Raw genomic sequence first — 27,968 nt, forward strand, 5'->3', positions numbered from 1 at the left:
TGAAATCTCAGGAATTGTCTGCACTCTGTTGCTATCGGAATGGATAGGTATGTGTCCTTTAGATCTAGTTGGGTAAACCAATCCTCCCGTTGTAGGCAATCACGAAGTAGATGGAACTCTGGTAATTGGCTGGTTGATTAAATCTGGGACCCGATGGCCAGAAGCGCCTGGTGGCACAGCCCCGCTGCCGACCAGCCCTTCCAAAAACACGATATGAGGGTTGGTGGAACACTCTCCGCAAGGATAGCTGTGCCTTATTCAGTGTCGTGAATAAACCCACGTGTTTCTGAATGTCCTTCAAAAACGGCTCCCCCAAAAGAAGTCCATCTGCTCTTGGGCCTAATTCCTTAGGTGCCAGGTCGATGAGCTTTGGATCGATCCTAAGGAGCGCCTGTCATGATTAACTCATATAACGTAGTGGATGCATGGAAGGGTAACCCAGCAGAGGTGGTTAGTTTCTTTGTTTAAGCATTCAATGAGTTAATCTGAGGTTGATTTAATGTGTTTCTTTGTGAATGCCCTCTGTATCTGTTCTGGCTAGAGGTGTCATCTTCCCAAAGGACCCCTGTGGTGATTCATGGCCTAACAGATAAGGACCCTGAGTTATAGGAATTCCATTCCTATCTTAAGTGGGGGGTTTCCATCACCTTTACCCCACCATAACTTATTGGCACATCAAAGATGGGACCCGATTCTTGGGGATGGTGTCATATAATCAGTCATGTGGTCAGAGGGGCGTTTGCTTGCAAAAGTCTGATTTAGGGACAAAGCAGCGACCTCAAAGCAGAACTCCATGATATACTCTGATCGGAACAACATCGTAAGAAACCATCTGGACTTAAGGAGTTCCCACAGGCCTACTTATTGGAGAAACTCGTGAGTGAGGGTCCTGTGTTTAAGTCCCTTTGTTTTTAAGAACTGTTTGCTGTTTTACTTTTATTTTGTATGTCTTGTTTTTGTAATTCTGGCACTGTGTAATCTTTGTCTTTTTGTTATTAAAATATTCATAATCCAAGTCTGTTTTTGGGCTCTAGTATCGATATCCACAAACCCTAAGAGAGGATAACACGTTACCATATTGTTATTAAGTTTTACAGGATATATATATATGTTAGTTGCCCGGGGTGGGTTGATATATATATAGAGATAAAGGTTCTAATTCGGATTTCTCACGAATCCGGTATCAAAATCGTGAGTGGTGGCAGACTACCTGGGGGGATACAGGCAGGATTTGGGGGTTAATTTGGTGTAATTTATGCCTTGCTAAGGGGTGAAGTTAGTAAATCCAGAGGCCTGGTGCTATTAACCCCTTCATGCCCACGCCCTCCACACAGTCACGGCTTGGCAAGTAGTCCTGACCGTGACAAACTTGGTGGCAGCTAGGTGGGATATCTAGAGTTTTTTAGTGCTATTTATATTGCCCGGTTTGGTGATTTTAGTACTAGAAGAAATTACATGGGTTTTGTGTAATTTCCCAAAGACATTACTCAGTGCCTAATTACAGACATACAGTGCAAAACAGTTCGTTCCTCTCCCTTTTATTTTTCTCTACCATACTGCATTATGGAGGCATATCGACGACAGCCAAAAGAATCTCTGGAGCTGGTTTGTCAAGAAAGGAATATACAAATTTTTGGCAAAAGCAAAGAGCAGCTGATTTTGGATCTCCTGGAATATGATAAACTCTGTGCAGAGCAGGCCATTGGAGCAGATGTGATTTTGGAAGAGCCTGTGGATCAAGGATGTTTTCCTGATAAAGTTAACGCCTTGAGTGTAATGGACTCTGAGTTACAAGTGGCACTAAAAGATCTGGGGAGCGTGGATCCTCAGCTAAAGTTCAACCTGATTCTGCAGTACAAGGAGAGAGAGAGGGAGGCTGCGGAAAAAGAGAGAGAGAGGGAGGCTGCGGAAAGAGAGAGAGAGAGGGAGGCTGCGGAAAGAGAGAGAGAGAGGGAGGCTGCGGAAAGAGAGAGAGAGAGGGAGGCTGCGGAAAGAGAGAGAGAGAGGGAGGCTGCTGAGAGAGCTGCGGAGCGGGCAGCTGCTGAACGAGAAGCTGAGCGGAGGTACCAGCTGGAACTTCTACGGTTAAAGCAATATAGTCCGTCTCCCCAAAGCATAGTTAACGGAGATGGATATGCTAACCGACCTCGCCTGGAACACTTTCCAATGCTGGAAAAGGACACTGACTTGGATGTGTTTTTGAGAGGATTTGAGAAAGTGTGCCGGCAGTACCAGCTGCCCAAGGAAGAGTGGGGAAAGTATTTAACCCCACGTCTGAAGGGGAAAGCCCTGGATGTGTTTGCTTCCTTACCAATGGAAGTTGATCAGGACTATGAGGCCATAAAATCTGCCTTGTTAAAAAGTTTTAACCTCACCCCTGAATTCTACAGAAAAAAGTTTCGAGAGATGCAGCAAGCTACATCGGACAGTTGCACCGAATATGCGGGACAGCTTCGGACTATTTTCCGGCAGTGGACTGGAGGCCTACAAGTTACTACATATGAGGCTCTGGAGGATCTGATGATTTTGGAGCAGTTCCTGAGGACACGAAGTCCGGAGGCCCGAGAGTGGATTCTGGACAGAAAACCTAAAACCACGGCAGAGGCGGCAGATCTGGCTAACGATTATGCCAACAACCGTACTCCAACAACCAAGCGGGTACAAGCATCACAAGGACCATCTACCTGGAAAGGAGCAGCCTACCAGCCACCAACTCCTAAGCCAGCAGGGAGACCATCACCCACACCTTTTCTAGCCAACAGAGCAGGGGCCACATCGGGCCAGGGGGATACCCGCCGGTGTTATCGGTGTAACCAGATTGGGCACTTGAGTGCCACCTGCCCCTCTAAGAGACCATCTCCATGGACAAATGGAAATGGAGGTACAGCAGGGGGAGCTGTACCTGTTTTATTTGTGGCTAGACCAAAGGAGGCACAAGGAGACAATTTGCAGTGTGTAACAGTTGGGGAACACCCAGCTGTCTTGTTTGTTTCCAGGTTTCAGGGGAATGAAGAAGAGAACCTACAAAGAGTAACTGTAGGTGGCCGTGTGACTATGGGACTCAGGGATACGGGGGCTGCTTGCACTCTGGTGCGGCCTGAGATGGTAAAGTTGGAGGATCTTATCCCTGGGAAGACCATGTCCATCCATGGAATTGGCAGGGTGCGCCCTGCAGTGCCAGTGGCACGTGTGTACCTTGATTGGGGTGTGGGCAAGGGTTTGCGGGAGGTGGGGATATCCGAGGATATTCCTGTTAATGTTTTGCTGGGCAAGGATCTGGGTCGACTTGTTTGCCAGTATGCACCAGTTGAGGAAACCTGCAAACCTGGAGGGCTGGTAGAGAGCCCTGTCCAACCTAAGGTACTGTCTGAAACTTTGGGAGTAGTGGGTAGCTGGGAGGGAGCCCAGAAGGTAGAGGTATGCCTGTCTGAACCAGCACCCAGGATCCTGTCTCCTGAAGGGATGAAGGGGGATGTGCACCAAGGGACCACACCTAGCGAGCAAGCTCTAGGGGAAAAGTGTGGTTTGACCTTTGGAGGGGCAGAGTTTCAGGAACAGGGAGTCTGTAGTGGCTCTTCCGGTTCAATGCCCCCTGATACGGAAAAGCATAGTGTTACTATGGGTGATCAGGTAGCCAAGGGATTTGGGCATGCTGGGGATACTTCGGCCAAAGTGTCTTCAGAAGTTGTATGCCCAGAAGGTATTATCCCTGAAAAACTAAAGGGGACTGGGGATGTGTGGCCAACCGTGCCTACAGCACCTGAGTATTTAGGTTTGGGTGCAGGAGAAAGTATACATGATATAGGGGTGTCTGCGGATATTCATGTTACTGACTTTCCTCAAAGGGAAAACAAGAGATATATGGAATGTGATGTATCTGTGTGTCAACAGCCAAAACCCTGCTTTCATGCTCCAGAGGAAATGCTTCATTTAACTCTTAACCCCTTCGTGACAAAGGCTGATTTAACTTTTTGTACCCTTCGTGACAATGGCCGTTTTAACATTTCTGCGCTGCTCGTGTTTAGTTTTTGGCAAAAGCAAAGAGCAGCTGATTTTGGATCTCCTGGAATATGATAAACTCTGTGCAGAGCAGGCCATTGGAGCAGATGTGAGTTGTAATTTTCTTCTTTCCCGTTTACTGAACCCACACACATTAGATATTGTTTTTTTCAGGACAAGAAGGGCTTTCTTTAGATGACATTGTTTTGATTGTAACATATTATTTACTACTAAAAAAAGTATAAAATATGGTGAAAAATTTAGAAAAAAATGACTGTTTCTAACTTTTAGTTGAAAAATCTTTTACTCATCTATAAAAGGTAATGAAAAAACCTGCTAAATGGATTCTACTATTTGTCCTGAGTTTAGAAATACCCAATGTTTTTATGTTTTTTTGCTTTTTTCTACCCATTATGGGGCAATAAGTACAGGTAGCGTTTTGCTATTTCAAAGCCATTTTTTCCAAATCTGGTAATTCTTCCCCTCATGTGCCATTTCGGGTATCTTTGAACCCGGCCAATGCAATTTACCCCATCAAATCATATATTTTTGAAAACTAGACAGCCCAGGGTATTCCAAATGCTAGTATTTTAACTCTTTCCATGCACCATATCTACCACCAGTTTTTGTCAAACTTTGTGGTAGTCATTTTTTTGCATTTGTTTTGTCACACACATTTTACTTCAGGTATGAATTAAAAGGTTCTCGTTTATGTCACTATCACAAAACACCCCAATATGTGTTCAGCAACATCTCCTGAGTACAGCGATACCTCACATGAATGATTTTGCCTGGCTGTTTGGGGGCAAAAGGGCCACATTTGGGGCATGCGCATTTTTCAATGTTGAACTTTGGCATTTGGGGATCCACTGCCCATGCCCCATTTGGTACATCTTTGAGCCGGGCCATTTCAGTGTGCCCAATAAACCCATATATTTTTGAAAACTAGACACCCCAGGGTATTTCAAATGCTAGTATTTTAACTCTTTCCATGCACCATATCTACCACCAGTCTTTGTCAAACTTTGTGGTAGTCATTTTTTTGCATTTGGTTTTCCACACACATTTTACTTCAGGTATGAATTAAAAAGTTCTCTTATATATGTCACTATCACAAAACACCCCAATATGTGTTCAGCAACATCTCCTGAGTACAGCGATACCTCACATGAAGGATTTTGCCTGGCCGTTTGGGGGCAAAAGGGCCACATTTGGGGCATGCGCATTTTTCAATGTTGAACTTTGGCATTTGGGGATCCACTGCCCATGCCCTATTTGGTACATCTTTGAGCCGGGCCATTTCAGTGTGCCCAACAAAACCATATATTTTTCAAAACTAGACACCACAGGGTATTTTAAATGCTGGTATTTTAACTCTTTGCATGCACACATTTTACCACCAGCATGTTTTCAAAGTTTGCAGTAGTATTTTTGTGTGTGTATTTTTCCCACACACACCTACTTTATGTATGAATTTACAGCTCCTGGTATATGCCGCTGTCACACGACACCCCATAATGTGTTCAGCAACATCTCCTGAGTGCAGTGATATCCCACATGCATGGGTGTGTCATTTTTGTGGGAACTAAAAGGCCACATTTGGTACGTGTGCATTTTTCTAATTGGAAATTAGGTGTGTGGCCATCCTTCCCCCGGTGTTAATTGGGACGTTGTTGAACCCGGCCAATTCAATTTACCCCATCAAATCATACCTTTTTTAAAAGTAGACACCCCACGGGCATTTAATATGCCAGTATTTTAACTCTTTCCATGCGAGAATTGTTTTAAGCTAATATGCTAATTTTAGGACTTGCTCACAAAAATATATTTTTTATATATATATATTTATTTATTTTCTTTTTAAAAAAAAAATTTTAACATTTTTTTTCAACTTGGAGGTTCCCCTGATAGTGACATCAGTGGGAAATGATTTTTACATTTTACTAGTTTTTTACTATTTTTTTTCTAATTATTATAAATTTTATTTTATTTTTTAATTTATTTTTACTAATCACACTGTGATTAGAAAGCTGGCTTCCATTGACTTGCATGGTGAATGCAGTACCTGTATTCAACCTGCAAGTGGAGCCAAAGTTCTCTAGATGGTCTGGACTGTCTAGCGAACTTTTAAAATTTGTTTGTTCCTGTTACAGGGCAGCGGCCATCTTGCTTGATGGCGAAGATCATCGGCAGCTGCGGCTGTGACCGCTCTCTGTAGCGGTCACAGCCCATCGAAAGGTAAGTGTTTGGTGTCGCTGGATGCCTCCTGATCGAGGCATTCCAGCGACACCATATAAGTTTAGGAGGCGATCGTCGATCGCCTCCTAAACGCTTTTAATACGGGCGTCCGCCGCCATACAAAGTATGGCGGATGTTGACGCCCCGTGGAGGGGCCAGAGATGGCCCCTTCGTTCCGATAGCGGCGTTGCTGAATGCCTCGAGGTCGAGGCATTCAGCAACGTTTTTTTGGGTGCAGAAAGCGAAAACAGATCGCTTTCTGCACCCGTTTAAAGACGTGCCGGTCCTGGCACGTCAATTGTCGTAAAGCACATGCTTTTCCGTGTCGTGCCAGGACCGGCAATTGTCGTTAAGGGGTTAAAGTGCTGGAGGTTAAGAAGCAGGAAGGGGGTAGTTTCTCCACGGTGCCTAAGACCCCTAAAGCTGTACAGTCTGGAGATAAGGAGGAGGGGGAGGAAAATTCACATCTTGATATCCCTTTTGTGTGTTCACTGAGTGGGCAGTGTGAGGGGCAGAATATTTCCCCTGTAGCTGTAGTGGCATACCAGCAAGATGCTGGGGCAACAGCTACAGAGGATAATATAGTAAAGGTTGATGAAAAGACAGCTACATTGACCAGTCAGCAAGAAACCCTTAGCCCTGTGAGTGTAGGTGAAGTGCAGAGCCTGGGATCCACACAGGAAGCCCAGGACAATGGACACCCGTTTGCTGTCTTGATTGGGAATGGGCAGCGTTTAGCTATCCTAAGCAGGGCAGAGAAACAAATGGATGAGGCCTTAAAACATCCGAGTAAGTTATCGCCAAAGGAAGAGGCTTATTCAAGGGTTGGCAGAGAGTGCTTAGCTATGGTGTGTGCTTTGCAGGAGTTACGGCCATGCTTGTATGGTTGTGACTTCACTGTTATAATCTATCACAACCCTTCTCTTCAGGCAGATAGAGTAGATGGGAAGTTTAGCAAGTTGCTCAGATGGAGTCCCGTGCTGACAGTTTGTCTTGTCAGGGGGAGACTAGGATTTAGGCAGACATAGTAGATCAGCGTGTGCTGACCTCCTCTGTCCACCATCTTAAAGGGGGAGGTGTCATGATTAACTCATATAACGTAGTGGATGCATGGAAGGGTAACCCAGCAGAGGTGGTTAGTTTCTTTGTTTAAGCATTCAATGAGTTAATCTGAGGTTGATTTAATGTGTTTCTTTGTGAATGCCCTCTGTATCTGTTCTGGCTAGAGGTGTCATCTTCCCAAAGGACCCCTGTGGTGATTCATGGCCTAACAGATAAGGACCCTGAGTTATAGGAATTCCATTCCTATCTTAAGTGGGGGGTTTCCATCACCTTTACCCCACCATAACTTATTGGCACATCAAAGATGGGACCCGATTCTTGGGGATGGTGTCATATAATCAGTCATGTGGTCAGAGGGGCGTTTGCTTGCAAAAGTCTGATTTAGGGACAAAGCAGCGACCTCAAAGCAGAACTCCATGATATACTCTGATTGGAACAACATCGTAAGAAACCATCTGGACTTAAGGAGTTCCCACAGGCCTACTTATTGGAGAAACTCGTGAGTGAGGGTCCTGTGTTTAAGTCCCTTTGTTTTTAAGAACTGTTTGCTGTTTTACTTTTATTTTGTATGTCTTGTTTTTGTAATTCTGGCACTGTGTAATCTTTGTCTTTTTGTTATTAAAATATTCATAATCCAAGTCTGTTTTTGGGCTCTAGTATCGATATCCACAAACCCTAAGAGAGGATAACACGTTACCATATTGTTATTAAGTTTTACAGGATATATATATATATATGTTAGTTGCCCGGGGTGGGTTGATATATATATAGAGATAAAGGTTCTAATTCGGATTTCTCACGAATCCGGTATCAAAATCGTGAGTGGTGGCAGACTACCTGGGGGGATACAGGCAGGATTTGGGGGTTAATTTGGTGTAATTTATGCCTTGCTAAGGGGTGAAGTTAGTAAATCCAGAGGCCTGGTGCTATTAACCCCTTCATGCCCACGCCCTCCACACAGTCACGGCTTGGCAAGTAGTCCTGACCGTGACAGCGCCGATTTCCTTCTTTCTGTACATAGAGCCGTGTTGGCATTTGCCAGCAGACATACCGATCTCATGGCCCACTCACGTATGTCAGTTGGATACAGAGGTACGCCTTGGGTCATGGCTTAATCTGCCATCAGTAGAATTTTTGACGGGCCGTAGACATCTAGGAGCTTGTCCTGTGTTGCCCTGAGACCTTTCTTAATGCCCTTCAAGGGTCCCTGCCTGATCTGGCCATAAAAACTCCAACTGAGGTATCGAAAATCGGGGAGGCCAGTACTTTGTTGGGCAGCTTTGGTCTGGGGCATTCAGCCCTTAGTTTGTTGCGCACGTACTGTTCCAAATGTTTAGACAGCGCCCATTCCGTTGATCTTGCTGTCAAGCAGGGTGTTATCTTCTGCAGAATATTCGTATTCCGCATCACCTTCATCGTATGTCCCATCTTAAGGGAAGTCATGGAAATGTCGACCCATCCTCCGTTTGCCACGTGTCCAAAACCGTCAGAGTCTGACCAAAATCAGCTTCCTCTTCCGAGCTGACCGGATGAGTTGCTCCTTCTGCGCCTGATGGTTTCTTCGACAAAGACTTCGGCATTTTGCCCCTGGATCTCTTACATAGTTACATATAGTTACATAGTTCATAAGGTTGAAAAAAGACCTAAGTCCATCAAGTTCAACCCTTCTACCTAACCTTTCTATTCTTGATCCAAAAGAAGGCAAAAAAAACCCTAATTAAGCTATTTCGAATTCTGCCATCAGGGGGAAAAATTCCTTCTTGACTCCAAGAGAGGCAATCGGATTTCTCCTTGGATCAAGAAGCTCTAAAATATTAATGTTATTCTATTTATATCCCTGTATATCATGCCTTTCTTAGAAAATATCGAGGCCCCTTTTGAAGGTATCTAATGTATTGGATAACACTACCTCCCTTGGAAGTGAATTCCATACCTTAATTGTCCTCATTGTGAAGAATCCATTCCTTTGTTGTCTATGAAACCTGCGCTCTTCCAGTCTCAGAGGGTGACCTCTTGTTCTTTGTATATTTCTGTTAATGAACAGGCTGGGAACCCTTCGAATATTTGGACCAGGGAGCACCCGCCCCAAAACCTATCGCCAGTTTTGGGGGGGTGACTCTTGGGAGGCATACATTTTGCTAAGGCACGCTCCACCGAAGCTGTCACCGAATCATTAATAATTGCCTGTAGGCCTTGTGTAGCCTCGGAAGTGGTAGACATCTTATTCACCAGTGTCTAGGGAGATATAATCGGATGCGGGTATTAGATATTCGAAAAATTCCCTGATCCCAGGCAATAATTTGTCTTAACGCTAATCTGGGGTTCACCCCGAAATATTGCAAGCCAATTTAAGGGCTGCTATTGTGTCCCGCAATAAAGGGGAAATTCTGGTGACTTAGGTACACTCTGATAATAGTACTTGCCCACTTCAGTGGTAACATATGATTAAAGATTATAATAGGTGTCTCTTTAAACATCACTTCATGTGGATGACTACAATTACAATATGTTCTGCCATATTGCATTAAACAACAACTGTTTTGAGTGCTGGGTTTCAATCCTAGGGAAGGCACCCGGATAAAGGAATAAAAGTAGTATAAACAGGGGGGACCCCCTTAAGATAAAGACCCCCACATAAGTCAATAAAGAAAAGCACAAAATTAATAAAAAACATAAAGAGCTGCAGGAGCCCAATATTCTGACCCGTGCTGTTATCTTCAGAAGCAGCAAAGAAAGAGGAGGTGTGGCTTGGAACAGGGACCTATATAGGCTGAGACTGTTTCTTTTAATAAAGTTTTTAACTCTTTCAGTGCTGCTGTTTGAAGCTAGTAAAGAGAGATACGCAAAATATGAAGCCTCCTGTTATGTGGTAAAATTAACAGATATGGGAAAGGCTGAACTTGATGGATGCAGTTTTCAGCGTGTGTAACTATGTTAATGGTAAGAGCAGTTAGATTATAGAATGACCTACTTTTTTTTTGTAAATTGATATACGATAATCTTCGTGGTGAAATCTCAGAATAATAATAATAATGTTACTACCATTTCAGATTTTAAGAAATTAATTTTACCCAGTGCGGTAAAATTGACATCACTAAAGAGGTTTTTTTAAAATTATTAAATACACCCTAATTTTTATACAATCATTGGTTTTACATTTGTACATTGTGAATTGAAACTTGTCCCTCTTGCACTATATTCCCATGCGTATTTTTCAGGAATTCAAATATATTTTGTACAATATAAAACCTGCCCTTCATACAGTATATTTGTGCTTTGTAGTATATCTTTTTCTCAATCGCTGTGTTTATGTACAATGTATCTAGAGGTCTCTTCAAACTAAATTGGGAAAATATTCCCAGAATAATTTAATCTGCCAATTTACCAAGACAACATGAATGATACAATGCTGGGAATAAGCAATTTGCCTACACCATGCACCAGATGTTTTTAAAGAGCAAGGAGTTAAAATGTGAGAAGCCAATCTCATCAACTCATCTCTTAACCAAGGATGTCCAATACACTTGAAGGTTCAAGGACAGAGAAGTGATATTCTTGATTTATGTTTTGACATATTGATTTCTAAATTGAATGAGCTTCAGTAAGTTCCACACACTGAGTTAATTCTGCCTTCTACTGTCTGTGCAGCAGGCCAAGGAAAATGATTTTTTTCAATGAAATAGCAGCTAAGGCATTGTCAGTGGGATAATGGAGCCCACCAATTTTTGATCAAGAATATACAAAATGTGTGCATGAAATGTTTAGTGTGGAGTCTGCACATACATAATCTTGTATTCCCAGGTTGTTGAATGTGTATCAGTACTCCTAAATAACATTAACTATGATATAACATAATATGATTATGTATTACATTGTTTTGTTAGTTTGCATCTTTAATGCACACCGAACCCATTGCACGCATATATACACATCAGCCATAACATTTTGACCACCTACCTAATATTGTGCAGTTCTCCCTTTTGCCGATAAAACAGCCCTGACCTTTTGAGGCATGGACTCCATTAGACCTTTGAAGGTTGGCTGTGGTATCTGGCACCAAGACCTGTAACGTGCAAGGTGTCCTCCATGGATCGTACTTGTTTGTCCAGCACATCCCACAGATGCCCAATTGGATTGAGAGCTAGGGAATTTGGAGGCCAAGTCAACACCTTGAACTCGTTGTTGTGTCCCTCAAACTATTCCTGAACCATTTTTGCTTTGTGGCAGGTCGTATTAATCTGCTGAGAAAGGCCAATTACATCAGTGAATATCATGTACATAGTCTACAGCAATGCTTAGGTAGGTGGTACATATCAAAGTAACATTACCATGAATGGCAGGACCCAAGGTTTCCCAGCAGAACATTGCCCAAAGCATCACACTGCTTCCGCTGGCTTGCTTTCTTCCGCTGGTGACTCCTGGTGCCATATGTTCTCCAGGTAAGCGACGTATAAGCAGACAGGCATCCAGGCGTAGAAGAAAACGTGATTCATCAGACCAGCCACCTTCTTCCATTGCTCCTTGGTCTAGTTCTTATGCTCATGTGCCCATAGTAGGTGCTTTTGGCAGCCCCATACACCACAAACTGTGATGCACTGTGTGTTCTGACACCTTTTTATCGGAACCAGCACTGGACAACTTTTGATAGGTAATGACCGCTGCAGACCAGGAATACCTCACAAGAGCTGCAGTTTTGGAGATGCTCTGACCCAGTTACGTAGCCATCACAATTTGGTCCTTGCCAAAGTTGCTGAGATCCTTACGTTTGCCCTTTTTCCTGCTTTGAGGATAAAATGTTCACTTGCTGCCTAATATATCCTACCCAATGACAGGTACCATGATAAGAAGATTATCGGTGTTATTCACTTCACTTGTCAGAGGTCATAATGTTACATAGTGATATAGGCTGAAAAAAGACATGCATCCATCAAGTTCATCCTATATCTGTTAATTTGTTGCAAAAGAAGGCAAAAAACCCCAGTTTCTCTCTTTCCAATTTTGCACTAGCCAGGTAAAAAATTACTTCTTGACCCCAAAATGGCAGTCAGATTTCTCCTTGGATCAATAAGCTGTTTCCCCATAATTAAACATTATATCCCTGAATATTATGTTTTTCCAAGTATCCATCCAGTTGCAGTTTAAACGTCTGTACAGACTCCGATAAAACTACCTCTGCAGGCAGAGAATTCCACATCTGTATTGTCCTTACTGTAAAAAAACCCTTTCCTCTGCCTTAGACTAAATCTCCTTTCTTCCAGTCTGAACGCATGACCACGTCCTGTTTATGAACAGATTTCCACACAATGTTTGTATTGGCCTTGAATATATTTAAATAATGTTATCATATCCCCTCTGAGGTGCCGTTTTTCTAAACTAAACAAATTTAAATTTGTTAACCTTTCTTCATAACTATAGTGCTCCATTCCTTTTATTCATTTTGTAGCCCGCCTCTGCACCCTTTCTAGTGCTATGATATCCTTCTTTAGAATAGGTGCCCAAAATTGCACAGCATATTCAAGGTGCGGCCTTACCATTGATTTATACAGAGGCAAAATTATATTTTTATCCCGCGACTTGATGCACCTTTTTATACACGACAATACCTTACTGGCCCTAGCAACTGCAGACTGACATTGCGCTTTGTTGTCTATAACAATTCCCAAATCCTTCTCATTTGTCGTTACCCCTAATTCACTACCGTTTAGGGTGTAGGTTGCTTGTGCAACCCCTACCCCGAAGTGCATAACTTTACATTTATCTACATTGAATTTCATCTGCCATTTGTGTGCCCAGTCCCCCAGTCTATCTAGGTCCCTCTGCAGCACTGTAATATCCTGCTCACACTGTATTTCTTTACCTAGTTTAGTGTCATCCGCAAACACGGAAACATGACTTTCAACGCCTATTGCCAGGTCATTTATAAAAATGTTGAATAAAATTGGACCCAGAACAGAACCCTGAGGGACACCACTTACCACTTTTGACCAGCTTGAAAATTTACCATTTATAACAACTCTCTGTTCTCTATCTCTAAGCCAATGTTCTACCCAAGAACAAGAATTTGCATCTAGACCAATTTCCTTCAGTTTGAATACTAACCTATTATGCGGAACTGTGTCAAACGCCTTGGCAAAATCCAAGTAGATTACATCCACTGCAACACCCTGATCTACACTTCTGTTATGGCTAATTGGTGTAAATGATAACATTACCTCAAATTATGCTTTGTTTATGCCCGAAAACTTGTAAAATGTAAACATCAGTCTGTTGAAAACAACACGTGTTCTAACATCACAACTTTTTCACTGGCCTATATACTACTGTGTATGTTGTAATTACTTTTCTTTTATATATTGTAAGCCTTAACTCTTCAGGCCTAGGCCATCTCAGCGTCATGGTCCTCCTTGGTTTACCGGTTCTGCTGTTCTGAAGTAATTTTAAAGTAATGTAATTATTAATAATAGTTTTAATGGATACAAAAATATCTTGACACAAAAAGTTGTGGAGTGTAGGGGATTGACAGCAGTCATAACACACATCATACATAGCACTACTTCAGAGCACTTGCGTTCGCTTCCTTCTGGATAATATACATAAGATATTTCACTGAGATGTCTTTAAGGTCTGATTAGCGGTTGATGTACTACATTATTGGTTAGCTACACACACCATGGATCAGTTGTGACAGATGTTCCTAGTAAGTAAGTATTCTGTTCTTGCCACTTACATATAGAGGGGCGGCTTATTATATCTTTCTCCTTTATCCCTATTTCTCCCCATTCTTTTTATCTCCTCTTGTCATTATCTCTCCTCCTCTTTCTCTATATTTCCCCTTTCTATCTCTCCCCTTCTCTTTATCTTTCACCTTCTTTCTCTGTATTGCTCCCCTTCCTTTTCTCTTTGTTCCTTTTATCTTCCCACCCTTTCTCCTTACCTCACATTTTCCCTATCACCCCTTCCTGTATATCCCCTTGTTCTTTATCTCTCTCCCTCTTTTTCTCTTCTTTTTTCCCAACCTCTCCCCTTCTTTTTTATCTCTCTCCCTTTTCTTTGATCCCTCTTGTTATACCTTTCATTTCTCCGTCTCTCCCTTTTGTCCCTTTCTCCCCCTTTTTCATTTTTTTCTTCCCTAACTCATTATCTCTTCCCTTTGTCCCCATTTCTCCTGCATCTCATGATTTCTCCTGTTTCTCCCTATCTCTCCACGTATTCATTATCTCTCTGCATTGTCCCATCTCTCACCTTTCTTGTTTTCGCTCCCCCTTGTTTCTAATATCCTCTTTTCTCACTATCTCTTCCTTCTTCCCCATCTTTCCTCTTTCTCATCATCTCTCCTTTCTTCTAGCTCTCCTCTTTGACTGTCCTCGTTATCTTTCCCATATATCTCTTCATTTTCTTACTATTCCTCCTCTGACTATATCTCCCCTTTCTCCCTATCAATTACCTTTTGAAAGTCCTGTGGTGGGAGTGCCAGGGTTCAGTGTACCTTGTGTTCAGCTTGCAACAGTCAAAAGGAGCAGTGAGCGGTGTTGTGATTTTTCACTCTGTAAACGCAATTTTTAGAGTGTGTGCAAGAGGCACATTTTGTACAATCTTCACTATGGATACCTATTATTTTCCATAGGAGGTAGAGGATAATAATATATCTAAAATACAGAAGATTGTGGACGGACTGCAACTGTTTATTTATCTATTTTTAATTGTCACAAGGCACATATTTATTTTATATATAAATACGTAGAGGAGTTATTATTTCTGATATACATTGTGTTATAGGTGTCCCTCTTTTTGGGGAATGCCAACATGTCGAAGCAACATTGTTGCAAGTGTTCTGGAGGTGGCACGCTTTGTTCAATATCGGTGAATAAGTGTAGTATTAATCTTTTTAATGGAGTTTCAGGAGAGCATACCTTATCTTTTAATTAAACCTGCAGATACTTGGGTTTTCTAAGCTATACCACTCTTTCTGTTAACTATTATTGATTAATCCTTGGACAGATACGTATGGATTTTTATATTATTCAAAGAAACCCTGCTTCTACAGAACTGAAAATGTGTAGGAATAGAGCCTTATGATATGCTTATAAAACAAGAAACATGACCATTTATTTTCTTCTGTTAATAAACAATATTTAGACAAGCTTCAAGCAAGCCCTCATAACAAAACTCAAAGCATCCTGGAAAAGCAATCAGGTGATAGAAAGTAGAATGCACCTTTGTGGTGTTTATGGCGCCTAGAAAATTAATAGTGGTACATCAATTTTTTGGATCTAAGTATATACACACATATATCCACTCTGCTACATGATGAGATTAGAGCACAGAGAAGCAAATCAGTCCAGTGTGCTGTAGCCCACTCAGTGACATTTATTGTTTATCCAGAGGTGATTTATTGCCTGTATTGGAAGCTGATGAGGAGGTCCAGGCTGTAAAAAAAAAATCCAAAAGACAAAAGACCATGACAGAGCAGGTACTGCTGAAGCATTATGCTGCAGTTGGGAATGACATTCGGGAGCCACAGAACAGCAGGAGAAGCTCCTGTGTTACAGCCATTTCCTTGTCAAGCAACTCTCCCAATGTATGGATGCTCCCTACATGTTCGGAGGAAGATGGAGAAGGTCAGCAAGCCTCACCACCTCAGAGTGCGTCAAGAAGCATACAGCCAGACTATTGCAGCTTGGAGCAAATTCTTGTGAGACCCACAGCACATCCCAAGCACAAAAATAAATGGAACGACAGCAGCATGGCTCTGTTGAAGGTGCTGCTCATGGCTTTCAGTTTCATCTTTTGGGTTGCTGGGTTGGTTATGTTTACAGTTGGCATCTGGGCAAAGATATCATTACAGGATTATTTGGTGCTGTCCACCAATAATTACCCAAACACCCCACTCATTCTGTTGGGCAGCGGATCTGTGGTGCTACTGTGGGGCTTTCTGGGCTGTATTAGTGCTGCAGCAGAGAAGAGGTGTCTGTTACGTACCTACGGGTTCTTCCAGCTAGCAGTGCTGTTGGCTGGACTGGCTGCAGGTCTCTCTGGCTTGTTCTACTGCAGGTAATGCCTTAACCTTACACCCTCCATACAAATTCTATTCTGCTCCAACTGCAGTGAAGATAGCGATGCTGTCAGTGACATTTTTTTGTGTAGCAACAGACCCTTGTTTTATTTACTGCTGGGGAAACATGATATTACATATTATAGTAACAACAACAAACTAATTAGAATTTGCAGGGTAGGTATGAGGATGTTTTACTTTATTCAAAATCTTTGCACATATTAACAAATCTTATATATAAAATGTTTAAAAAAGTGGAAAACCAATAAAATGGTCCAATCAGCAGGAATATTTAATAGGCTGCAATCACTTTTTACACATAATCCCCAAAGTGTTTATGACATGTTTATAGACATTATGGAAACTCTCCAGGTTTGGCTATGAGTCTTTGGGTAAAGCTCTGCTCCCCCCAGGTCAGTTTCTCCTTTCTCTGGACAGGGAGTGTTTGGTCAAGCTCATTCCCTTACCATGTTTCTGGCAGCACTCCACCCTTTACCACTGCTTCCTGCTGTCTGGAGCTAGCCCCATCCATATATGCAGCTAGCCCCACCCATATATGCAGCTAGCCCTTTCCCCACATATAACTAGCCCTGGCCCTTCTGGAAGCTACTCCAAGTAATTGCTATAAAAAATAAAATGAAACATTTTCTGTAGGGTAATAGAGCCGCCAATCACTCGCACAATTGTCAGGGCTCTCCTAGTCCTATAGCAGCCTGGCATTGTTTCATTGTTTTTCCAAAGCTTCCATTGTACAAAAACCACTGTGAAAGAACAAATACTGTTTAGAAGAGTGATCAATTAGCAGCAGCAAAATACATTCTAATCACTGCCTATGTGGCTTAGTGTGGGTGCTGGTGTCCTTGGTTATAAAAATTAATTAATTAAAGGGCTCCATGCAGAGATCACAGCACATGACATAAGCACTGCGATATCTTACCTGCCAATGACTCAATGATTAAATAAAAAGAAAAAAAATGATTAAACTAAAAAGACAAATATTTACAAACAAGACTATATAAATTTATGTAAAGAGACATATATTTTTATATTGAAGAATTGGCTGCATCCTCTATAACCATCAGCTACCTTAACTGTCATTGGAGCCATAACCTGCAAAAGTAGGGCACCAGAGTACAAATTTTGCAATTCTAACAAGCCTGCACAAAAATGGATGACTAATAACAACCCACTCTTGAAACTTTGTTTATTGTTACCTCTTCACCTTGTCATCTCTAATACTTCTTGCTGTTATCTTTGGATGTGATTTACCTTCCCTACATATATTGTACTTCACAATTTATCTCCACTTTAATTACGAACCTACACACATTGTGTTACGTTTGTTTATAACAGGGACATTGCTGAAGGATTTGAAAGTGGTTTACAAAATGCAGTTGCATCCTATTCAGAAGATGAGGAGAAGGCAGATGCTCTGGATGCCATTCAGCGAGCCCTGCACTGTTGTGGAGTCCACAGTTACCAGGACTGGCTGGAATCACCCTGGTCTATAGAGCAGCAGACATGGTACCATCCTGAACACATCAATGGTTCGGTGCCCAGCAGCTGTTGTGTGGTGCGCAGGGGATGTCACAACAGCCCACTGCTCAAAGGTGCACCAGGTATCCACTGGAATGGCTGTTTTAAGAAAGTCTGTGACTTTGTGAGTGACAACATGTTCTACATTGCTACTGGAGCCCTAGGGCTGGCTCTTCTTCAGGTGGTAGGCATCATATTATCATGTCTGTTGGCCACTAGGATTCCTCAGAGGATTCCAGACACAGCTCCAATGTGAGCCATGAGTTAGTAGGAGTTGTTTTTGAAAATTAATTCTAGTACAATGTGGGGCAAACAACATTCATCTTGCTGCTATGGTAACCACCAGTTTTATCATTTTTTTTATTTTATTGCTACTTTAAACAAAGCGTCCTTAGATTTGTGGTCTGAAAACTGTTATTCTATATAAAGTAAATTGCTTTTTGTGCATGTTTATCTGTTTTGAGTTTCCAGCCTTATGGTACCTCTTTTGTGTTTGACATTTTTAATCTAATTGAACAGTGTGAAATTAATCTTTGGCCAAATTGTGTAACATCAGTTCAATTCTAGATTACATGATATTATAGACCCAACATGTTTGTTATTTAAAATTACACTGTGAAAGTACTTGTATTAGACTCAATTAAAGTAATATGGATATATTCAAGAAATGCAACTTTCGTAAACCTTTCGTGTTTTATTAGTATAGCATCATGGTTTTATTTAACTATAGGAGGATAATAGTACACTCTTTTGACTTGGTGTCGCAGTTCCCGACAGCACAAATAAGAAGTAGGACATGTCAGAAAACGTTAACACATGATAGCTGAGTGAGACACATCAGGTGTTTTTGCATGCAGGTATGTAGAGAGTCATCAGAATCCCCTGAATGTGTGCTACACACACTCATATTTTCTTAATATTCACCATGGTTATTGAACTAGAAATGTACAGTATTTTGAAAGCAATTTGAAAACATTCACAGTTGAAGTAAAAAGTTATGTTAACCTGTTGGAATTACCTGGATTTCTGCATATAATGGTCATTAACCTTTTCAGGACTAGGGTTATTTTACAATGTTTGGTCTCTATTTTGGCTTGAGCACCTGATTGGAAGAGTACTTGAGGTAATACAACACTTGCTTTCTGATCAGAGCCAGCACAGGCTTGTGCGCTTAATTTTTTATTTTTTTTTAAATACATAATTTTTACAACCTGATCACTGGCCATGTATAGTTTTTAAAGGTGAAACCGTGAAAAAAGGATTTCCCACTTTTTTTGGATTTTTTTCATACTAAATGATGGTTTATATATAATTATGATTTAAAAGAAAGCCACAGCAAAAACATGAAAAAAGAGAGCTCAAATTCCAAACTTTATCAAATTCAGCAGTTTATCAAATCTAAGAATCTCCTTCAAATTTAAGCACTGAATTTTAGACATATAATTCTGAAGAAATCAAACCACTCTTCTAAATATTAAACGGCTTTTTGATACAATGCTAGGAATTCTGATTCTGTTTTATTTGCTTTCAGGTGAGGTAGTTTCTTTAAGGATTTCCCAACAAGGTATCCAAAAAAATGGTCTGCCTGTCTTTGGATTAGTTTGCCTCTCACTGATGCCATGATCTCATAAATATCAACTGCAATGTAATAAATGCAAAGCGTTCATCATCACTGCTATCCATCTTGGAAAATTTGTAGCACCAGCTGCATGATTCAGATTTATCACAAAAAATGGAACTCAGGAACTGATGGGAGGGTCCTGTTCTGTGGTCTTACTATCTTCATCCTCAATAAATTGCCATATGATTTTAGGGGTTTCGTCCACCCCAATGCTTTGAAAGTAAGCTTTTACAGCTGGCCAATTTTTTAAAACTCTTTCAGTTGCTGGAAAAAGAGACAGCCATCTTGTTAGTACATGGTAAAGAAGTTCTGACCATTAAAGGTCAACAAAGTCAAACATTTCTTTTAGGATGGCGACTCTATTGGCTGATATTGAAAAATAATTATATAATTTCAAAATGAGATTTTCCACATCGCAATTTAAGACATCTGAGGCTTTTTTAGCTGTATTATGAAGTGTATGAGCTGGGCAGCCAGTTGGCAATATACGGTCATTAACAGCATGAGGATTCTGGTACACACATTATGCTTACCAAAGTTCATATTTGCATTGTCCACAGATAGGCCATTTGTTTTAATAAATGCAGCAGTACTTTCATCACCTTCATAAAAATCCAACAAACTTGTCACCACACCTTTGGAGGGCTTAAAGTAACGCAGAACTAATGAGAAACGTTTGTTTTTTTCTGTGTTTAGATGCATCTGATACAACAATTAAATAAGCATAGCTGTTTTTCAAATCATTAAAAAATCAGTGCCATATTTACATCCACACAGGTAAACAGTTCCATCTTTATATCCAAACAGCTTATCAGTGCCAACCTGGTCTCCAAACAGGACCAAAACAGCTAAATGGTGCCATGTTGCTTCTCAAACAGCTAAACAGTGCCATGTTGCTCCCAAAACAGCTAAATGATGCCATCTTTACACCCACACAGCTAAACTGTGCCATCTTGGTCCCCAGTGCCATCTTGGTCCCCAAACAGCTAAACAGTGTCACCTTTGTCACTAAACAGCTTCCCAGTTTCATGTTTGTCACTAAACAGCTTCCCATGGTCATCTTTGTCCCCAGTTTCCCCAAAGCCATCTTTGTCACTAAACATGGGACAAAGAACAAATATAACTCCAGCTCACCATTCAGATGTTTTGCAGAGACGCTTCAGATTGCAGGGAGCACGGGATAGAAGGCTGAGCCATATCCTCGGTTAATCCAAATAACAGTATAGATAGAAGATCCAGCTCCACAAATAAGGGTTTAAAAATTCAAAATTTAATTAGACCAGTTAAAACATGATAGACAAAAAAAGAGAAAAAAAGAGATGTGCTAAAGTGATTGAGAGAAAATACGCCAACGCGTTTCAAGCCTTACGGTTCTTAATCATGGCTTAAATGCATGTTGCTGCTACTGCACCTTATATATAAATGACTTTGTCTAGAGGTTGATCTATGTTCACGCCCCCTCGTTAACCCATAATTAGTCAACACAGGGAGCGGGTGCAATTGATACAAATCATGGCACACATGGAAATTCTACACCAGGTGATAATTACGGTACGTATAACAAATGAAAAAGATTCAACTTAATAATAATAATGTATTATATATAAAGCTTAATAAACATATGCTAGGTCATTTCTATAATTCATGCCCAAAGGAAATCTTGTGTCAAGGCATAAAATCCAAAAATCCGTAGGGTTTCTGTAAGGTTTGAAACGCGTTGGCGTATTTTCTCTCAATCACTTGAGCACATCTCTTTTTTTGTCTATCATGTTTTAACTGGTCTAATTAAATTTTGAATTTTTAAACCCTTATTTGTGGAGCTGGATCTTCTATCTATACTAAACATGGGACTATGGGTAGCTATTTAGCGACAAAGATGGCTATGGGAAACTGGGGACAAACTCTGTCCCCAGTTTCCCATAGGCATCTTTTCAGGGCTGGTGCAAGGATTTTTGTCACCCTAGGCAAAACATAATTTTGCCTCCCACATTTGGGAGGTGTGCATTTTTCAAATTGGAATTTTGACATGTGGAAAATATCCCCACATATCCTGTTTGGGATATCTTTGAACCCAGTCAATTCAATTTACTCCATCAAATCATACATTTTCTTAAACTAGGCACCCTATGGGCATTTAAAATGCCAATATTTTAACTCTTTCCATGCAACAACTTTTGTAAAGATATAGCGCTATTTGTAGGAATTGCTCATAAAAAACATTTATATATATATTTGGACTTTTTTGGTGACAGCTGTTAAGGATATTAATGAAACAAAATAGGCAAAACCAATATTTCGTCACACACACAAAATAACGACGCTACCAAAGATTGTAGAACCACATCCACAATGTTAATTTAAGGAGATACCCTATAAAAAGATCACTAACTCTATTATATTAGTTCAACTAATATGACAGATTAAAATAATTTAATAATGTCTAAGAGTATTTAGTGAAATTCCTAATAGATGCAAATAATGTCAAACTTCATCTACAGGTAAAAATACCTTTTCATTATTGTCATTATCACGGGTTATAAGCTGCAGTCTCACAAGCCGTCATATACAATAATGCAATATATTATTTATTTCCCAGAAACAGGGAATTCTATATGAAGAAGACAAAATTTATCTCTATTCAGCATAATAAAACAATTATATTTACCACCACTTGTTGCTGTTGTCCTATTGGTCCTTGTAGAAATTAATCCAGGTTCAGTGGCAAGAAATTAAGTGGAAAGAAATATACTTTCTAAAAGTTATATAGGTTGGGACTCAAAGTAATTCTAAGAGTAAGATTATGGTGCCAGGATCTTGAGATTCCAATTCTCTGGGGTAAATTTAAATGAGTCCGTCAGGGTCTGTCTGTTTCAGGTCCGTTTCTTTTTTTAAGGTCCGACCTTAATTATTAAAAACCTAAGCTTTTAAAGACAGGGCTTATTATCATAGCCTCCACCTCTTGATTGGAATTCTCCAATCATAATGGCGGGTTTTACCCATTATAATTAGGACTTTTACTCGTATTTACATCGTTGTAATTTCTTAATTTACCTGCGAGAGACGCTCTGGTCTAAGAAATAACTTAAGACCATTACATATGTGTTAGGAATTTATCCTTGGTCACCTTATCTTTAGATGTTACCTCCTAGATAGTAAATCAGGTCTTTGTAGTCACCCATATCTCCAGACGTTGCCTCCTAGGTAGTAAATTAGGTTTTGGTGGTTTTACGACGTATCCCCCATTCTAATTTACATTCCTAAGGATATGTAGTGTCTACTCCTTAACTTTCTCATGGAAGATAACGTTAATTGGATCATATATACTGAAACATCTATATACATGAATACTTCTTTGTTCTCAATTATAGAGGGAACAAAGATAGAAAGAAATAATCATTATATGATTAAGTAAAATAAAATGGCTTTGACTCAATTTTGTGCTCATGTAAAATACAGAATATATAGAATACATGTTTTCTATCATAAAATATGTGACACAGCGGGGAATTATTTTTACCTGTTACCAATTTTTTTTTCCCTATTTTACTAATCACATTGTGATTATTGAGCAGCGCTGTACAATGGGTAGAATATCATCAAGTTAGTTGGGGATCCAGTGCATAGTAATATCAAAATGAGAATCCGATCCAAATTTCCTTAATTGTAATATTCAGAAAAAACAGATGTATAGTAATAGCCTCTTAGAGCTTTTCTGACAATTTATTTGCTGTTGTTTTTTTCTTGTTTTTTTATATATAAATATATTGACACTGTATTTCTGTCATGTTGTTTCCTGTTTAACTGTGTCATAGTACATTAAGAGAGATTGTACACCATATGTATAAAATCTATTTTGACGCAAAAAAATTATGTATTTTTATAAGGTAGAAAAAAATAGACAAGCCATTTTCCCAAAATAATAACGCACTCAATAAGTCACAAGCAATTCATATGAAATTAGTTTATTGATAGTGCTATTTATTTTTCATCAGAGCATTTGAAAATAGTCAAGTATACAATTTGAAAAGTACAGTAACTATATGGAGTTATATGGTCTTATATAACAGAACCAATCAACATAGAGGACATTCATTTGGAATGTAGCTTTATATCACTAATGCAACCTAGTATATTTTCTATAACAAAATCAATTACATTTTTGTGCACTATTGACAAGTTTTTTCCTCATTCTACTCTTTTAAGTTTTTTAACAGTAGCACCTACGTGTACATAATTCTAAGTAAACACAGGAATGTTTGATCAATTTACTACAATGATAATATTTTTGTATGGTTATTTACTAATATTTATTGCTGCAATTTTTTTAAAATGCTTAGTGTACAATGCTAAAATGATTCTAACAGAAAACATTATAGCTGGTTTGTGGCAAACTCAGTCAAATAGTTCCTTTTGGAAAAACAAAAATAAGAATTTTAAAATGAAAAACAATTATCATTATAAAATACAATACAAAAATAAACTCTACATTTGTTCTCCGATTCTGCTTAACATGTGCTTTTAAATTGGTCCATGTAAAACACAAACATGACAGGATAATATATTTCCTACCGGAAAAGCAAGTAGATTGCACAGCAATTCTTTGCATGTCCATCTTGCAGCAATGAAGGTGACATCAGTATGCATTTAATCATAACTACATATTTCTTTATGTAATTAGATAACATGTCATGCCCCGTGTTTTAAAATATAAATGGACTATAGCTAAGTCTCAAAATATTTTCAGCAAAAATAGCATTTTATTTTATAATAAATATATATAATATTGATGTCATGTTATTCTCTGTAAGATCAATATACTAGTTGACTTATATGTGTTACCAGTTTAAGAAGCCACCTCTCTTTTTCTCCCCTCTTAAATATAGCATTCTAATGTAGGGCCACTATTTACTCAGTATATATATATTTTAAATATTAAAAGGTTCTTACAAATAACCAGTTTCATAATACAGCATGTATGATCACTTAGCAATATACTGTAGTCCTTATTTAGTTGTCATAACTGATGTGTTAGTAGTCATACTTGGGACAGTATATGCAGAGTTCAACACTTATTCCTGTCCTATTGAGTGGCAGACACTTGTCTCCCCTTGACTACTTTAGGCTTTTCTGACTCACTTGTGCTCTTCTATGGTGTTAGCTTTCCAGTGCACCTTGAACCTGTGTTCCTTTAGGCACTCGGGTCCTGTGGTCACTCAGTTCTTGTGCTCTCCTGCTCCTTGACCCCTGTGTTTGTGCCTGTGTTTCTGCTATATTGTGCTGCCTGAGGGTGATGAGCCTTATCAAGCACCTCAATTTGTACTTTGAAGCTCATTGCTAGAGTGTTACTGCTACTGCCTGAGTGGTTTCCTATATATAATAGCAGCTAAATCCCTGATCATTGAGGAAGTTCATCCTATCTGCTGCCTGTGTTGGATAAACTCTGACTGGAGTTCTATAGCTTCCAACATGCCCCTGCTGAACTGTATAATGTGCCCAAAAGACGTATCTATGAACTGCTTCAGACTATAATTACCTTGGCTTGCTGGCCATCTGTTGGATTTCACTCTGTAATAGAACTGTTTGTGTTCACTTGGGTTTGCTATACACCCTGTGGTAAACTGGCTGCAAACTGCTCTGATGTTTGTCTCATGAAAAAGTTCACTCCATCCATCCATCTCGTCACTTGCAATGCAGGTTGCTTTGATTTACTGGCCCCCTGTTGCTAAATTAATAGACCTCGCCTGCTCTTTTGCAATGGGCCACCTCCCCCATGCACCCTAACCACCACCAAATTGACATGTTCTCCCACTTTTGTATAACCTCCTAGTTCTTTAACACTGCCTTATCTCTGTCTGACCACAACATCTTTACATTCATCCTCTTTTACCAAAAAAAAAAACAAATCTCTGTGATCTTAACCATCTAAAGCTAATATATCTGCCTCTCTCTCTCTCTACCTCCTCTTTCCCTAATGTTGCCACATTTTAACCACATTCTAGCCTCTTTTCTACATAAGGTTGCACCTGTGACTATGTACCACTCCCCACACCCTCCACCTCAGCCGTGGCATTCTACACAGACCCATCACCTCTAAAGACGTCTACGTACTGTTCAGCATCTGTGGAGGAAATCTCATTTACCTGAGGACTTGTATACTACATACTTGTGCTCTGTTTCTATCCCTCTGTACTCCATCACTCCAAACAAACTTACTTTGTTTTGTTAATCTCCTCTTTCTCTCACAACCATAAACGTCCGTTTTCCCTTTTTTTCTCAACATTTTTGATTTGATATGAATAACTTCCAAGTGTTGTAATTTTTCCCCCCAAGTATTCCCCTTAATGTGTAGGGTCTCAGTGTATTCTAGTAACATATAACGCCTGAGTTTGGTTCGTAAAAGGGAAATGGTAGGACAAGGTTCGGCCAACCAAACCTGTAGAATGCATTTGACCCCAGCCACTATAAAATCTGTAAGAGCCACCTGAGACTTCCTTAATTGCAATGTGTTGAACAAAGAACCGAGGACAACCTCCATCATGCACTCAACAGATAGTAAGGACCTAATAAAACCAAAACCAAGTAATTTTGGACCAGAGACAGCAGAATAGGTCTGCAGTAACAAACCAACATTTAGGGCAAACACACAAGTAGGGTCCCTCAATGTAATTTGTTAGTTTGAGCGTTATGTAGGAGTCTGTATAGTGCATCATGTTGAAAGGAGAATGAGAAATTTTTGAAATGTTTGGCAAAGTTTTGAAATAGGGTAAAACGATCCTGGATTCCCTAACTTCTTGCCCGGCCTATAATGGGCATAATGTAAGAACTGGAAAACTAGCATATATATAACACTGCCAATGAGTTCGTCCAAGGGTAGATTATTGGACGTAGAGTCATATCAAGAGGATTCACTCCCAACTGAGACAGAACCGCCCTCAAGATTTGCTTGCAAACAAATCAATAGATGAGATGGAGACAGAGATATCTCTCATATAAATCAGGGAAACTCCTTTAAAGACAGGAAAAGTCTGATCTGCCTCCATGCCGAGACTGTTGAAGAAACAAGGGATTTGTTCTGCAGTGGGAGAGGATAGAGGAGTCAGACGCAAGTGAAAGATAAGTAAAGTGAGAACCCCAAATCCCTGTCCCAATCCGTGTATCTGTTAGTATGAACTCTCCAGTCTTTTGAAATTACCAGTAAGCTAACAATGTTCTAATGCTTCACACTGGGGAGATTTAAGTCCCCATTAGACTTTAGCTGGGTCAGTTTATATTTTTATCTTTCCAGATAAAATGGGTGAAAGATCTTTGCATCTTATGGAGGTCTCCCCTTGAAATCATGAAGGGCAACACTTAGCTTTTGAGGGAACAGCAAATTCATTCTGCCTCTAAAATTCAGAGGGATGCTGCACAACTAAATAAATTATTTAATATGTGATGATCCATTTTAAGGGCCAGGCCTTCCCTGCTTGTGGGAAGTTCTCTGACAGCCAGGCCCGGACTGGGACAAAAAATAGGCCCGGGCATTTCAGACTGAGCAGCCCATTTTTATGAAAAAACATGTATGTACATAGACATACATAATACTTGGTCACTCAATATGGGGAACCTGAAGCCACAATTTAGTGCGACTAATCCTTGAAATAAATATTATAGAGTAAATAACACAATACCGTATCTTTTCCACTAAATGATTTCAGGGACTTGAATGTTTTGTCCCCTGAAGTCACTACAAATTCAGGAGGGCGTTTTATCTCTGGATAAGTAAAAATGAAATAGTTCCTACTGTAAATTAAGGAAACAGATAACCAAACACACACACCAGGACAGGCTTTTCCACACCGACACCCAGACACACACCCCAGGACAGGCTCTGCCACACCGACACCCAAGCACACACCAGGACAGGCTCTGCCACACCGACATCCAAACACACACACACCAGGACAGGCTCTGCCACACCAACACCAGACACACACACCAGGACAGTTAAAAAATAAATAAATGGTTCAGCACTCAACTCCCAGGAAGCGTGGTGCCAGCAGGAAAAAAGGGACAGCATAAACCCTCTTGAAGTATACAAACCCAGGAAAGAATCTTAGCACTCCAATCAGCTTCCAATCCTTAGGTTACTTTATTCAGAGAAAGCAAAACAAAAAAAAAGCAACGTTCTGGGGCCTTTTGAGCTTGACAAAGGCCATGTTTGGCCAAAACTTTGCTTTTTTTGTTTTGCTTTCTCTGAATAAAGTAACCCATTATTGGAAGCTGATTGGGGTGCTGGGGTACTTTTCTGTGTTCGCACACACACCAGGACAGGCTCTGCCACACCAGCACCCAAACACACACACCCCAGGACAGGCTCTGCCACACCGACACCTGAACACACACACTAGGACAGACTCTGCCACACTGACACCCAGACACACACACCAGGACAGGCTCTGCCACACCGACACCCAAACA

General features: G+C 40.3%; 1 protein-coding gene across 1 annotated transcript; it reads left to right on the forward strand.

The window, feature by feature from the left end:
• The first annotated feature begins 16,042 nt into the window (after positions 1-16,042).
• Positions 16,043-18,143, forward strand: LOC149302847 (tetraspanin-7-like). Its single transcript, XM_089482019.1, has 2 exons — positions 16,043-16,350; positions 17,705-18,143. Exons 1-2 carry the CDS (start codon positions 16,043-16,045, stop codon positions 18,141-18,143), a joined length of 747 nt encoding a protein of 248 aa, XP_089338145.1.
• Positions 18,144-27,968: the final 9,825 nt, after the last annotated feature.

Source organism: Sceloporus occidentalis, unplaced genomic scaffold, assembly GCF_023333645.1.
Source record: "Sceloporus occidentalis isolate IW3139 unplaced genomic scaffold, rSceOcc1.0.p SCAF_17, whole genome shotgun sequence".
NCBI lineage: Eukaryota > Metazoa > Chordata > Lepidosauria > Squamata > Phrynosomatidae > Sceloporus > Sceloporus occidentalis.

What these genes read in the sequence shown, in the direction of transcription:
- LOC149302847 (XM_089482019.1), top strand. Translation starts at nt 16,043, where the DNA reads ATGGCTCTGTTGAAGGTGCTGCTCATGGCTTTCAGTTTCATCTTTTGG. An exon ending in TCTGGCTTGTTCTACTGCAG is followed by an intron (nt 16,351 to 17,704) that starts GTAATGCCTTAA and finishes TGTTTATAACAG; the next exon opens with GGACATTGCTGAAGGATTTG.